The sequence below is a fragment of the Dromaius novaehollandiae genome, chromosome 5 (genome assembly GCF_036370855.1).
Source record: "Dromaius novaehollandiae isolate bDroNov1 chromosome 5, bDroNov1.hap1, whole genome shotgun sequence".
NCBI classification, from domain to species: Eukaryota; Metazoa; Chordata; class Aves; order Casuariiformes; family Dromaiidae; genus Dromaius; species Dromaius novaehollandiae.
Genome location: NC_088102.1, coordinates 9016928 through 9029957, shown reverse-complemented (window position 1 = coordinate 9029957; position 13030 = coordinate 9016928). Strand labels below are relative to the sequence as shown.

Genomic DNA, 13030 nt, shown 5'->3' with positions numbered 1-13030 from the left:
CTTCTGTTCTTAGTAGGGCTTGTGGCTCTACCCTACTTAAAAATTTTAATCAGTGCAACAAACAAAGCAACATTTCGCTATTGCCACACTTCATCAGAAGGTCAAAATGAGAAAAGGGAAAGAAAAATAACCTCCAGGAATTAAATCAGTCCTGGGGAGAAAGTAGAAAGGAGCAACCAGTGTGATGTGCAAGCTTCTTACTTCTCTCCAGGCAGAAGGGGCTTGTATAGTATTTATAATTAGTAGGGGTATTTGTCTCACAGAAATTGTATGCCTGAAGCCCCAGAGAATTTTATTCTGCTCTGTCCTTGAAACTGTGAAGCTCCAGTGCTGGGAGTCATCTCAGCCTCTTCTAAAACCTTACTATTTTGTTTCTGATGGCTTTAAGAAAAAAAAAAAAAAAAAAAAAAAAAAAAAAAGACTTAGCATGAAGAGCTAGTTAAGAACTCAAAAAATAGACAAAGAAAACCTGATACCTGCACAGTGAATAAATATGAAAACATTGCATGTGTCCTGTCTCACTGTGACAGGCATGAAAAGCATTAGAGAGCTGCTACGATTGTAAATACCTACTGTTGAATTATTTCAAAAGATACGCTACAGCTCAGACTGAATTTTCTGGGAACATCCTATGATCTCTTTTATGCAGTCAGCTAGCTTAGAGGATCACAGTAATTCTCTCTGTTGTTATAGTCTATGAATCTAAATATCAAACTGAACTGAATATAAACCCAAAGACTGATTAATTCCAAAATTTCTAGTAGAAGATTAGAAGACAGAGAAAGGTCAAATCCTTTTCCCTGTGAGGAATGCAGATCACTCTCTGAGGATATAACATGAAGTTTGTTGAACACTATTTCTTCTTAATTTTATAAAACAACCATAAAGGAGACACTCATCATATGTTTCAAACTTGATGATGTTCTAAATTAAGGTGTAACTCTGCCATCAGATATGCAACATTTCTCTGCAGCTGGGAACAAATCAGGATCCTATCTGCCATTCTGTGGAAAAGAAATTTTATTCTCTCTGTTCAAAGAGAAGTCAGGACAATTTATTCTGAATTCTCAGGATTTGAGGAAGAGCTGTTAAAACCAGTAGGCCTTTTACAAGAACCAGGTGGTCAGATATGTGGAGGCACTGGCTTGGCTCTCCTATTCTACAGGCATAAAAACCATTCCTGATCTACACAGAAGTGCTCACCTCAAGGCTCCCTGCTGTCCTTGGGATTCACATAGCCTTCATGCCATCTTCTTTGGCTGCTCTGCTTTTGCGATCATTCCCAAAGTTTTATATCTGAGGACCGAGTTCTAAAGCAGCTACAGCTATTTTTCCCACTTAGGTGAACTTGTAGCCACTGGCTGAAATTAGCAGCCCGATCCCCTGCTACTTTTAAAAGTAACGTGGAAGTTTCCAGTATGCATCCACACACAGAAGAGGACATAGAGGAAATAGTGCCCTGCAAAACATCTTCTCCTCATATTCTAGCTAATCTTTTTGCCAGCTCTACCAATCTACACAAAAAACAGTTAAAACCAGTAGAAGAGACACAAACACAAAAATACCTGGAGAAGCGCAATCCTTTCCCTCAATCTTTCTTCTGTTTCTTCAACCAAATTCACAGAAGGCAACGTAGAGGCAAGTGCCTCTAACTCTTTATTGAAAGCTAGGCATTCATCATCAAATCCTGTCCATTCCTAAAAAACACGTTGTGCTATTAACAGATATCCAGCTCTGCATTTTTGCTACATCTCAAAGACTGAGGCCTTAAAGCTTATTCTAGCAACAATAGCTCTCGCTTAGACAAAACAGAACATGAAAACAGGTGAGTAACACGGAAATATTAAAGACAGACATGATTTCACCACAGAAGAATTAATTCAATGAACATCTTCAAGATTTCTTACTTTAAAGTGGTCTTTTCCCTTCCTCTAGAGATGTTTTAAGATCAATTTTAAAATTTTATTTTAAGGTGGTACTGGTATTTATGTGCCCTAAATGACTTTCTTGTCACTCCAGGCACTCAAAAATTGCTACAAAAAAGTCATACAGTCCCACTCACGTCAGAATAATGGTCTGAAACATCCACTTTCAGAGGTTTTCAGGTTAAAAAGCCAGTTTACTGACACGCACAGAGCAAGTAATAGACTGTTGCCATCCAATGGAGACAGGAAGGGATAACTACTAGGCAAAGAATCACTAGCACAGAAAGGGTTCTCTTATATGCAACTCTTCCCTTCTTCCCTTAAACTTTTACACTGGGTTTCTTTTGGTTCATTACCTCTAACAAGCTCTCTAAGTGTATACCATACTGGCAGGCCTTCTGCTCCAGCAATCCAACTTCATTCACCAGCTCTCTCCAGAATTCCTCTCTTTTCTGTAGGATGGGGGGAGCCACTTTCTTGGAAAACATTTGCATAAAAGCCATGTGGGTCATGAGCTTGTGGAAAAAGCGCTGAAAGCACAAGTTAAAACTCAATTTTAATGTATTACAATAAAGTCTACTTTCTGTTATTGCCATGTACTTCATTAAATCCAAGTGCTTCTAACATGAAAACCTGGCTTGTGATTTTAGTAAGAATCACAATACTTCGAGTTTACTACATACTAGTTCATCTCAGAATTAACAAAAGTCCCTCTGAATTATCTATATAATATTCTATACTCTAAGTAAAGGTAAACTATAGTACAGTTGATCTGATTGCAATGGGTCGTTCTTCATTCGAGTGCTCAGGACTTGCAAGTCTCAGTCACTCTATTGCATTTGCAGTACCTATGTCAAGTAAAACACACTTGGAGATTCTTCTCGAGAGAGCACACACCCAGAACAGGAGTACGGAGAAGACAGAAGAAGCATGGCCAGTTTCAGGGTCTCACAAAGCTGGAGACAGGAGCCTTCTACCCCAAACTCTGCATCACGCCAAGACGGGTGGTTACTGATGCTTTTACTTTCAGTCAAGAACAAGTGATCAGCTGGGTGCACTGTTTTCATTTATATATTTCTAAAGAAAACGATCTATGTTTGGAGCTTGAGTTCATATGAAATACAAGGATGCTGTAGGTCAGATGGAAGGAGGAGTTTAACTATAGAGAGTTTAGTGTGAGCTAGTTATCACCAGACAGCCATTATGTAGTTTGGTTCACCTAAATGGGAGGTGGCTCTGAGCCATAACTAAGGGTATTAGCAGTTCTAAGGGCTAAATTGTAGGGCACAATAATCCTTTTGGATAACTATAAGGTAACAATTTAATTCAGTTATTGCTCAGATGAACCTCAGAGAAGGCTGAATCTGAACAGAACATTTTCCCCCACAAAAAGGGTTTAAGGATACAAGATCATATTCTTTATTGAAAGATCTTCTTTACTAAGAACTAATACCTAGCACAAGAGCTTCACTTAAGGACTGTACCCCTGTCACAGGCTGTGCAAGCATCCTGAGAGGGCTTGTTAGCCGGAGCATGGAGAGGACCTCTTGCAGTTTCCTTTTACTTTTGTATACCTGCCTCAAAGCCAAATCAATGTGTTAATATTTGGATTGCAAATACCTTCTGTATTTGTTCTCCTTTGCAAATAAACTCCTAACAATTTACCTTACTGAGGGCAATCTGAGAGTAAGTAACAAACACCCTTCCTATGACTGGAGTAGTGGTTTACAGTGTCTGGCATCCCAAAACAATTCTTAAGAGAGTTTGAGCTACATGGACAGCGAAATCAAGGTCTTAACATGACAGAGGCATCCTTCAGTGACTAGCACTGGCCAGGGCTTCTTGTCAAGAAGTAGCATGGTCAGGATGCAGGTGGCTTCTCAGCATCTTCCATCAAGCATGTAACAGCTAGATACAGGGGGCACAGAGCTGCCAAGGGGAGGAACCCAAACCATCCTCCATCCAGCAACGTGCTGTTATGGGTAAGATCCTTCCATCAGATCATGAAGGCACACAGGACCAGGAGCCTCAACTCCCAGTTGCTAGACAGCATCTTCGGGAACCTCACTGCTGATTTATCACCAAAAATTACAATGAAATGCTTTTTCCTGACATATCGGTACGATCTGAGGTAAATCAAAGTAATGTTAAATGGACTGGAAAAACAGGAATCTTGATCTAAACAGACCACCAAGTATTGCAGTCCCTCCCTATGCCGTAAGAAAGAGTTATTCTTATGCATGACACTGGAGAGAAACCAGAGAAAATAATGCTTTGGCTTTGCTGATTTGAGCCATGCTGTGATGAGCACACTATACCTTGTGATTTTCCAGGTGAGACTGTAAAGCTGCTCTGCTTTTCGTTAGCTGCTTTGGATCTTGTGCAATCTTCTCTCGTCCAATAGCTACCAGTTCTGCAAATCCATGAAGTAAGTCCTCATACTGGCTCTCACTGATGGAAGGAGAGTTCAGCTCCATGTACTTCACTCTCAGAATCCCCCACATGTCATCCAAAACATCCTAGAATGGGAACAAGATTTAGTGGTTCATGAAAGACAAAATAAATCCTACAAACCTGAGCACATGTGCCCAGAATGCAAAATAACCATCAGCCTTTTGATGCTAAAAATACCTTTATTCAGCAAGGTTTCTTCTAGTGAAGGTAACTGTAGTGTGCTCTTACCTCTAACTTGTAAGCTTCCTGGATTAAGGTGATGGGTAACTGAAATCTTTCCCCATGACCTCTCAGTTTTGCTACTTGAGTTTCAAGGTTTTGCAGCTCCAAAGCACAGGCATCAATTTTCTGAATTCAAGACAAAATAAACTATTAGGAAGAGCTCTGTTCCATCAGACTTTACATTATTGCTGGCAGCAAGCAGCTCCAGGGGCTGGATTTCCACTGTGCTACCAATTCATGAATTCACAGTAAGACTCCCTGCTCTCATGAGTTTCTAAGCTAAGGGGACGGACTGTTCATGACACAGCTTACTGGGCTCACACAGGCACAGCCAGGGTGGGAATTCAGGTCTTGCATCTCAGTCCAATGTCCAACGTACATTTCTGTTTGCTTACTCAAGAGCAGTCATTAAAAGGAATCACGGCCTCATAAAATACCATTTTTGTCATGAACTGGAAAGACTCAGTCAGGGTTGGACTTGCACAGGTTCCCTCTGAAGGAAGGGAAGTTAAGGACTTCTAGCCTTTGTTTCCCAAGAGTGGTTACTTGGCAGGATACGTCTAAGGCAGCAGTCCTACCTGGGGCTTCAGCAGTTACAAACGTAGCTTTCAGCCTTGCACAAAGTTATGCCTCTAGATGAGGTAATGAGTCTAACAAACTGCAGTCTATAATAAAAAAGATTGGGGGGAACCTCTCTTTGCTCTGCCTACAGTTTGTCGGTTGATGTCTTTCCTGGAGAAGTACAATCTGCTCGTTTTTAATTCTCCGCTAATCCCTAAGAAGGTAGAAGAAAATAGTTTAACTTGGTCAAGTCCCATATTATGACAACGTGCTTATGACTGCTGAACAACTAGGTATAAATATTGCAGCCCTATTCCCACAGCAAAAAGTTAAAGCTTCGCATACAGAAAGGCATAACGTGATTTTTACTTTACTGTACTTTATAGGGCCTTTTTTCTTCCCTGACATGATGTGGGGTGTCTTCAATCTGAGAAGTACTAGAGGGACTGGTTCCTCCACTCCAACTACTAAAAGGACTGGAATTAGGTCCAACCATGGATTGGGGTTGTAGTAAGGGGTGGGGGAGAAGTGCAGGGGATACTGGACTCTCTCCTTCCCCTAACATTTAAAAATTTAAGTGAGACTCAAACTTTAGAATATATGAAACTTCAATAAATTATAAAGACAGGAAATACCAGCTAGCGCTGAGAGATTTTTTCTTTGAATCAAATTACCTGTAGCTGCTCAGAAACATTATGTCCACGTACTACATTCAAGCATTGTTGCAGAGTAGCTTTTTTCTCAGTTAATTGATCATAGAGCAGCCTGGTTTTGTTCTGGAAAAGAAAAACATATCAGAAGTATATCATGTATCAGGAATATAGTAATAATCAGACAAAATTACACAGCAAATAAAATGGTGAGTTCTTATGGCAAAAACACTTTTTTCTTTTAAAAACAAAACAAAGCCTATATATTATGGACTCAAAGCAATAATTCAGAGACGGAAATTCACTGTCCTGTGCAGTGTAAGAAAGCAGACTACTTTGTCACAATGATCCTCTATGACTGTAAAAATCTGTGAAACATATAGAAATACAAATTCTTCTCTTCTGAAATGCGAAAATGAGCCCATTAATGGCAACGGATGGTGCTCAATGGAGTCCGCACAAGTAAACATTGCAAGGCCAGTCCTGCCCCTCTTTGGAAGCAACACCTAATGCTCCTCACAGAAACTGTTATTCAGCAGTGAAGAACTACATCGGCATCACTGACTACATCCTAATGCTGAGGAGTTCGGCTGGACATTGGAAATATATTTCAAGGACCAGGCTTTTCTTTCCTTTCTTCAGCCTAAATACCTGATCTGAGTATTTTTCAAAACTAGCCAGTAGATTTAGCCCCTCACAAGAACGTACAGAAAAGTTCCTTATTATTTCCATCTGCTTTTCTAAAGAAGAAGAAGAATTAAAAAAATGCAATTTTGCAGCGGCTTCCAATACTGTGGCACAAAATCTCTGTGAATAGTAAAAGGAAATATCAAGAGTCAAATTAATCTCCAAAGCATAGCTAAGAGTACCCCAGTGCCAGATGGGGCAACGAGAAGGAAAAAGTGTGCCCATCACAACAAATACTATGTGAATAGCAGAGTCTACAGCACTGCACTAACTCCTATTGCTCCTGAATGCACAGGGTAGCAAGAAGAAAATACTTGCCCATCCACTGGCCAAATCCTTCCACACAGAGAGCACAAGTGCTTTGGCCTGTAGATAAGTATGCTTGGGATCCCAAATTACTTCCATACTTTCTGCATGTAAATTTTCTACTGTGATTAAGGCCTCTAAGGCTGTCAGGTAAACAGCAAAATTAATTTGTTTTTTGAGAGGCCAAGATAAGTTTGTTTAGTGGGTGTGGGGGGAGGCACATTATAGGTTGCTCATTTGTAACCCAAATGCATTAGCAGTGACAAGTCTAACAGATGCTGTGAAACAAGATGTGCATTTGGCAGTGGAGTACCTGATAATTGCTATTATGATCCAGCCCAGCTTTCATTGAACTGCTCCTTGAAGCAGTGGCAGCTTGAGTTTGTTCCAGCCGCGCCTGCAAGTTGTTAAAGCACTCACAGAACACATCTGTGCTCCCACCAGCGCAGGTAATAGACTTTAAGAGATCATCCTTCTTATCACTCAGATCAGTGTGAAGTTTTTGCAACTCGACAGAAAGAGTCTAAAGGGTTGAAAGAAAGATAACGTGAGTGAAAATGGTCTCCCATCCAAGGACGCTTGCCATTAAAAGGTGGCAGGACTCAAGTTGTTAATTGTTACTCAAAGGCCCAATTCCGTGCACCACCAAATGGCTCGGTGGTGTTACTCCTGAGTTATACCAGTGAAACTAGAGAGAAGATGTGAGGCCCTGTACACTTTGTCACAACAATGATCTGCTGGGGTTTCTCCTTCCCTGGGTGCTTTAGGACAGTTACCTCGTAAAGAGCCTGCTGCACGGCTGCCTCTTCAGTGGAGGGGACCGAGGTGTTCAGCATCTCCTCCATGTTATTCAAACACCGGCTGATCGCCAGCAGCAGCTCAAACAGCTTTCTGTCCAAATTGGAAGAAACTTCCCCTGCCACATTTTCCTGGGTAAAGGCAAGTCACAAGTTTTCAGCACTTTCTCCCAAGACACAGCTAAAACACATTCACTTGCACAGGGTTAGAGTTTCAGTCAGCTAATAATAATAAAAGGGAACTAATGAAGTTTGGATGAGATGGTTGTGTGCATGCAATCCTCAGGGCTCCCAAGGCCAAAGCTGAGACTGTGACCCACTGTGTACGAAGCAGGTTGTGGTGTTACAGGTCTCTACTGTCTCAGGAGTGAGCCCAGCACAATTTGCCTTGTCAGCTCCAATACTGCACAGACATTGAAATCATTCACAGGTTCCTCACTTAATACAATTTGAGGAGTAATCATCGTTACCCACACTAGCAGGTCTGTGTATTCAGTAAGAGAAATATCATAGTTGAAATGTCTCCTCTCAAAATCCAGATCTCATTCTTTAGCATACTCCATACCTGATGCAAAAGCTATACTACAATAAACCTCATTTGCAATAATACGATTATTAGCTATATTTCTCAGTGCTCAAATGGTGTCTTGTGTCTACAATCCCTGGTACTTTTTGCAGTGCTCGGGAATGCCATTTGTACCTGTGCGTGCACCACGTTTGCTTCTTGGCTTATATCTCCCAGCTGGACAGTATAAGTTTTCAGTTCTTCCACCGTTGGGGTCCCTGCACTAGTGAACAATCCCCGGGGCAGCATGTTCATCTTTGCTGTAATCTAGGATTTGGAAAAAGAACACTTCAGTTAGCTTAACAGCTCATATGAAAACTGGGCCATACAGCTACATCATACTCCTCTCAAAAGGCATTAATATAAAGGTTTCGAGGCATTAATATAAAGCATCTGGATAGCAGGGTTCCCTTTTTCCTGGGAAAAAATTGCCCTTCTACCATTTGGGTAGGTTACATCCTGTTGGGAGTCTGGCTGAACGAGGAGCCTCTGATGCCCAACTTTAAGGGCTATCGGTTGCAGTTTTCAAAAAGGCAACCCTGCTGCCCACTGTAAGCCTTGCCTGAATAAGAGCTGACATTCCTCCTTTCACATGACTGATATTCTCCCATGTAATGCAATAATTTCAGAGAACAGTGAATCTAGTCATTCTAAACGAACATGAACAAAACTGTCAATAACAGAAATCTTCCTTTTGTCCAAGCAGTAAAATCCTGCAGTCTGATCTGAATAAACACATCATGCTCTCTTGCTGGCTGCAGCACAAACTCTGCTTGTGATATATCAGAGAGGAAGAGAGAACACTGCGGTAAACAGCAGAACAAGATTTAAGCCAGAGATTCATACTGACCAGAGTGCTCTTGCTTGCAGGAGCTGGGATTTAATCTACATCCACACAATTCAGCTGGGAACTAGCTGCCTAACTCTTAAGGCCTCCTGAAAAATTTAAATAGATAACATCTAGTCTGAACACTAACTGCAAGAATTCACTTATGTTCTCCCATGCTATGCCTAACAGTCACTACTGCAGAGTCATTACCTATCTCAAAGTAAAGAGACAATCATGAAAATGCTGTGTAGTAATAATTTCATCTGGAGAGCTCTTGCACAGCTTTCAGTTATCTGGTGAAGAAGAGACAATACAACAGTGCAGGATGATGCACAAATGCTGTCTTCACTGTAACGAAGGGCCTGCAGGAAGAGTATTTTACTGAACTTAAACGGACCTGAGGTTCCACGAGCTGGCAGAGAGGAGACTTCATCTTCGACGACAGCTCTTGTTGTAAATATTGCCATTTATTACCCGTTTGGTCTTTTGGAGCTAAAGTGGGATCAGTCAGTTTGCTGCTTGGATCAGATTCTCCATTGCTGTATGAGAAAATGTTGTTAGAATGGCAAATACTGAAGCAAAATAAACAGAACTGGATTTGAAGAACTCCTTGCATATGATTAGTTTCTATTGCTCCTGTCCCCAAAACAGAGTGAAATCAAGTGTATGGCTGGCCTTCAATTTCAAGCTTTGTTACATTTCTTTGGGCATTTCCCTTTCCTTGATGAACCCTAAGGGCCTGCTGGTCTCCCACATGTGGGCAATCCAGTGCCTTCCCCAAGGCTGCTGTCCACCTCTCAAGCTAAGGATATACCTTGCACAATAAGGCCCTTGAAATATCCATTCCTAGGGGACAGAGCCCTTGTCTCCATGCATGAATAAAGCACAACAGCAGGTCTCTGCCCTCAGCCACCGCAGTTCACAGCCTAGCAGCATGATGTAGAACTTCAGCTCCTGAGCTATGAACCTGCCTGGAGACTTGCTCGTATAGCAAAGACAACAGCTCGGGCGATACGAGATTCAGAGCCAGCAGCCTCCATCTCTGAAATGACAATATAGGGAGCACAGTCCCACAAACAGTCTTATTTCTATGCCTGAACGTGAATGATCCCAAAGCAACAGTTTTAAAGATGCTGCCTTTAAACCTGCCTGGGGACCTCCTTGTAATTGCACAGCAATGACAGAACAGAGATATCCAACCTGCCTCCACCTGGGCCAGCTTTAGTTTATGGCAGGAGTCAGTCCTGCTATATCAGGACTGACCCTAAATACTGGAGTCAGCCCCAATATCAAGGAAATTGTAGCACAAATGAGACTCCATTTCTCTAGACTAGTGATGGCAGAAGTCTCCCAGCTTCTGCAATTTTTATTCTACAGGCACATATCCCTCCACAGAACCCATGGTGCCCCTGCAAAGTCTCAGCAGGCTTGGGCAGATTTACGCTATTGAATCTGAGCACTTAATAACCTTGTTATTTCATACCTCGGTTCTAATTTCTTAGTCACACCATCCTCAAACTGTGGCTGCATTTTTTCCACACAGGACTCAATGAAGTCTATGAGGCTTTTCTGCTCAGCTGGTTTTACTTTCAAATCCTGTGAACAGAGAACAGCGTGAACAGTAAAATCAGTTGTGTACTGTATTCCTCTCAAATGATTATCTTGCTTTTCCAATCATATTTTACATTAATTGATTTAGCAAAGAAAATAAAAATACACCTAGCAGAATAAAAAGCCGATTATGCGTAAACATGAGTTTACCAAACTAAGAGATTTTCTGAAAAATATTTTTGTGGAATGTGTTTCAGCCTGAGCTAAAGTTTTAAAAGCAGAAACCCTTGCTCAGTCATATTAAGCACATACAGAAATTTAAGGGCCATAGACTGTCATCCTTATGCAGAGAAAAGGGCAAGGGAAAATGGGGTGTTTCCTCAAATACGAGGTTGAGTTGAATTAGTTAAAAAGAGAGTGTTCAGTGAAAACAGAGCACTTTTCAGGAGCTCTGGCTGGATCATTTATTCCAGCGGTCTGAGAGCATGAGAAGTGCAAAAGCTAATTTTCAGTTAGTGAAACAGAAGGTAGATCACAGGGCACAGAACACCTTGGGATATTTTTGTGTTAACAACATTAAAGTCATTAGGATTAAGCCTATGGGAAAATGTTCACAAAGCTTCAGCTTCAAACCCCATCTTCCAAAGCAGCCTCAGCGTATAGATTCAGACTCCGCAACACATCAGGGCTTCAAAGGCAGGAGATAGGAGCGATGGGTGATGCCATCTGCATCAATACGACACAAGGCAAGTGTTAGGGTACCACCCAGCTCCATAATATTAACAAACATTTTTGGACCAAAAATCAGAGATTTTAGGGGTCAGAGGCCTCTCTCCATCCTCATCCTCCTGCGGTAAAAATTGCAGCAGGTAGCAAGTGCAGCTGCCCCCTCGCCCAAGGAGGACATGGAGCAGCCTGGCTTGCGGAGGAGCAGGAGGATTACCTGCGGGTGCTGGTGGTCACCGCTGTGCCGGAGGGGCGGCTCTTCGCCAGGAGCGACGCTGGCACCGTCGGGGTGCAGGAGCGTGAGGGGCTCTGAGTCGACTTGCTCCCGGCTGTGAATCTGTAAAGCGAGACCCCGTTGTGGGAAGGCCCCAGGGTGGAAAAGGGGCAGAGCCCCAGGTGCAGCAGGGGGAAACAGCAGGGGCAGCGCCAGCTCTGAATCAGCCGTGCACAAAACACACTGTTCTCGCCCAGATTTCCGTCCCGTTCCAGCTGTTGGAAGTGTGATCTGTTCCTGCCTGCTGCTGAGACTGTCACGTTTCCCTCCCTACCAGTGCACTGAGGGTTATAAGCAGGCTTGTTTTGTTTTCCCTGTTAGCAGATCCATTGATAATAACTCCCCATTTTTATTGCTTGAACAGATTACTGGGATAGGCAAATTACACTATATATATAAATTCACTCCTGTCTTCCTAGCACCATACCTAACGCACAGCGCAAATTCCCTCCAGGGCTACATCAGCTCCCTTTTAGACTGTGCTGCTCCAGCACTGGGAGACCGCGGCTGCCCGTACTGATACAAACACCCCAAATGGGCTTCTCTGGCCTTTGCGCAAAGGAGTGGGAATCAGCCCTGAAGTGGGGAGATAGCATCTCACCTACCAGGAAACTCAGTGAAGAGGCCGAGTGCAGAAAGGGTTCACAGAAAAACTTCTTTTGCCACGGCTGCAGGAATCCCTTCCAGAGCCGAGCGGGCGGATGTGGCACTGGAAAGCTCGTAGCATCATTGCCCTTAACACACACGTTCTTCCAAGAGAGACTTACTACTTAAAGGCCTGTCTGCTACCATATGGTCATAGACAAAAATTAAACGGCTCTAAAATGCCACACAAAAAAAACTCCACCACTTTTTATTCTTCTGTATTCCTCACAAAATCTTGACCTCTGTCACTGAGCACTTAAAGCAGAAAAGATGTCTCTCAGTGACTCATTAAAAACCCCATTACTTGTTGCAAACGACAAATAATTATACAGCACTGTAAACTGGAATAATAGCAAGCCTGACATCTCTCACCGACTGTCCTCCCTTCCCTGCTTCACGCGGTGAGCTCTAACTGTTCTTCTGCAGCTGGAGCACATTAAAGCACTGCGACTCGCTCTTGCTCTGCGTAGCATTCACATGCTTTACCTGCTCTTCATTGTATTTGTCCTGAAGCATTGTCTGGACTTTTTCCAAATTGCACTTCACTTCCTTCAGCTTCAAGGAAAGAGCCTCTGTCTCTTGCTGGTGGCCTGCGCTATCTCCACAGTCTTCCAGTAGAGAAAGGACCTTTTGTTCAATCTCCGATAACATCACCTAGGAAGGACAGCAGCCAATTATTCACCCTTAGAAGAACAACACTCCTTCCCTGATAACAGCCTGAAGTCAGTGCTCACACTTCCCCTGTCTGAAAAGCATAGAAATGTACGGGCAAAAATAGAAGTAGCTGCAGCCCCCACAGATTATTGTCTGATTTATTCTCTTTTTATTATGAGCAATT

At 42.5% G+C, this 13030-nt stretch overlaps 1 protein-coding gene across 4 annotated transcripts in view; it reads right to left on the bottom strand.

The window, feature by feature from the left end:
- The window catches only part of SYNE2 (spectrin repeat containing nuclear envelope protein 2), a 188227-nt gene that overhangs the window by 59952 nt on the left and 115245 nt on the right, over positions 1 to 13030 (bottom strand). For all 4 annotated transcript variants that reach the window (XM_064511951.1, XM_064511952.1, XM_064511950.1 and 1 more), the window contains 12 exons: positions 12679 to 12846; positions 11491 to 11610; positions 10480 to 10592; positions 9394 to 9535; positions 8303 to 8434; positions 7582 to 7734; positions 7119 to 7328; positions 5837 to 5938; positions 4608 to 4727; positions 4244 to 4444; positions 2282 to 2455; positions 1566 to 1697 (listed from right to left, as the gene is read on the bottom strand). In XM_064511951.1, coding sequence (XP_064368021.1) covers positions 1566 to 1697; positions 2282 to 2455; positions 4244 to 4444; positions 4608 to 4727; positions 5837 to 5938; positions 7119 to 7328; positions 7582 to 7734; positions 8303 to 8434; positions 9394 to 9535; positions 10480 to 10592; positions 11491 to 11610; positions 12679 to 12846 — 1767 coding nt within the window. The remainder of the gene's footprint in view (positions 1 to 1565; positions 1698 to 2281; positions 2456 to 4243; positions 4445 to 4607; positions 4728 to 5836; positions 5939 to 7118; positions 7329 to 7581; positions 7735 to 8302; positions 8435 to 9393; positions 9536 to 10479; positions 10593 to 11490; positions 11611 to 12678; positions 12847 to 13030) is intronic.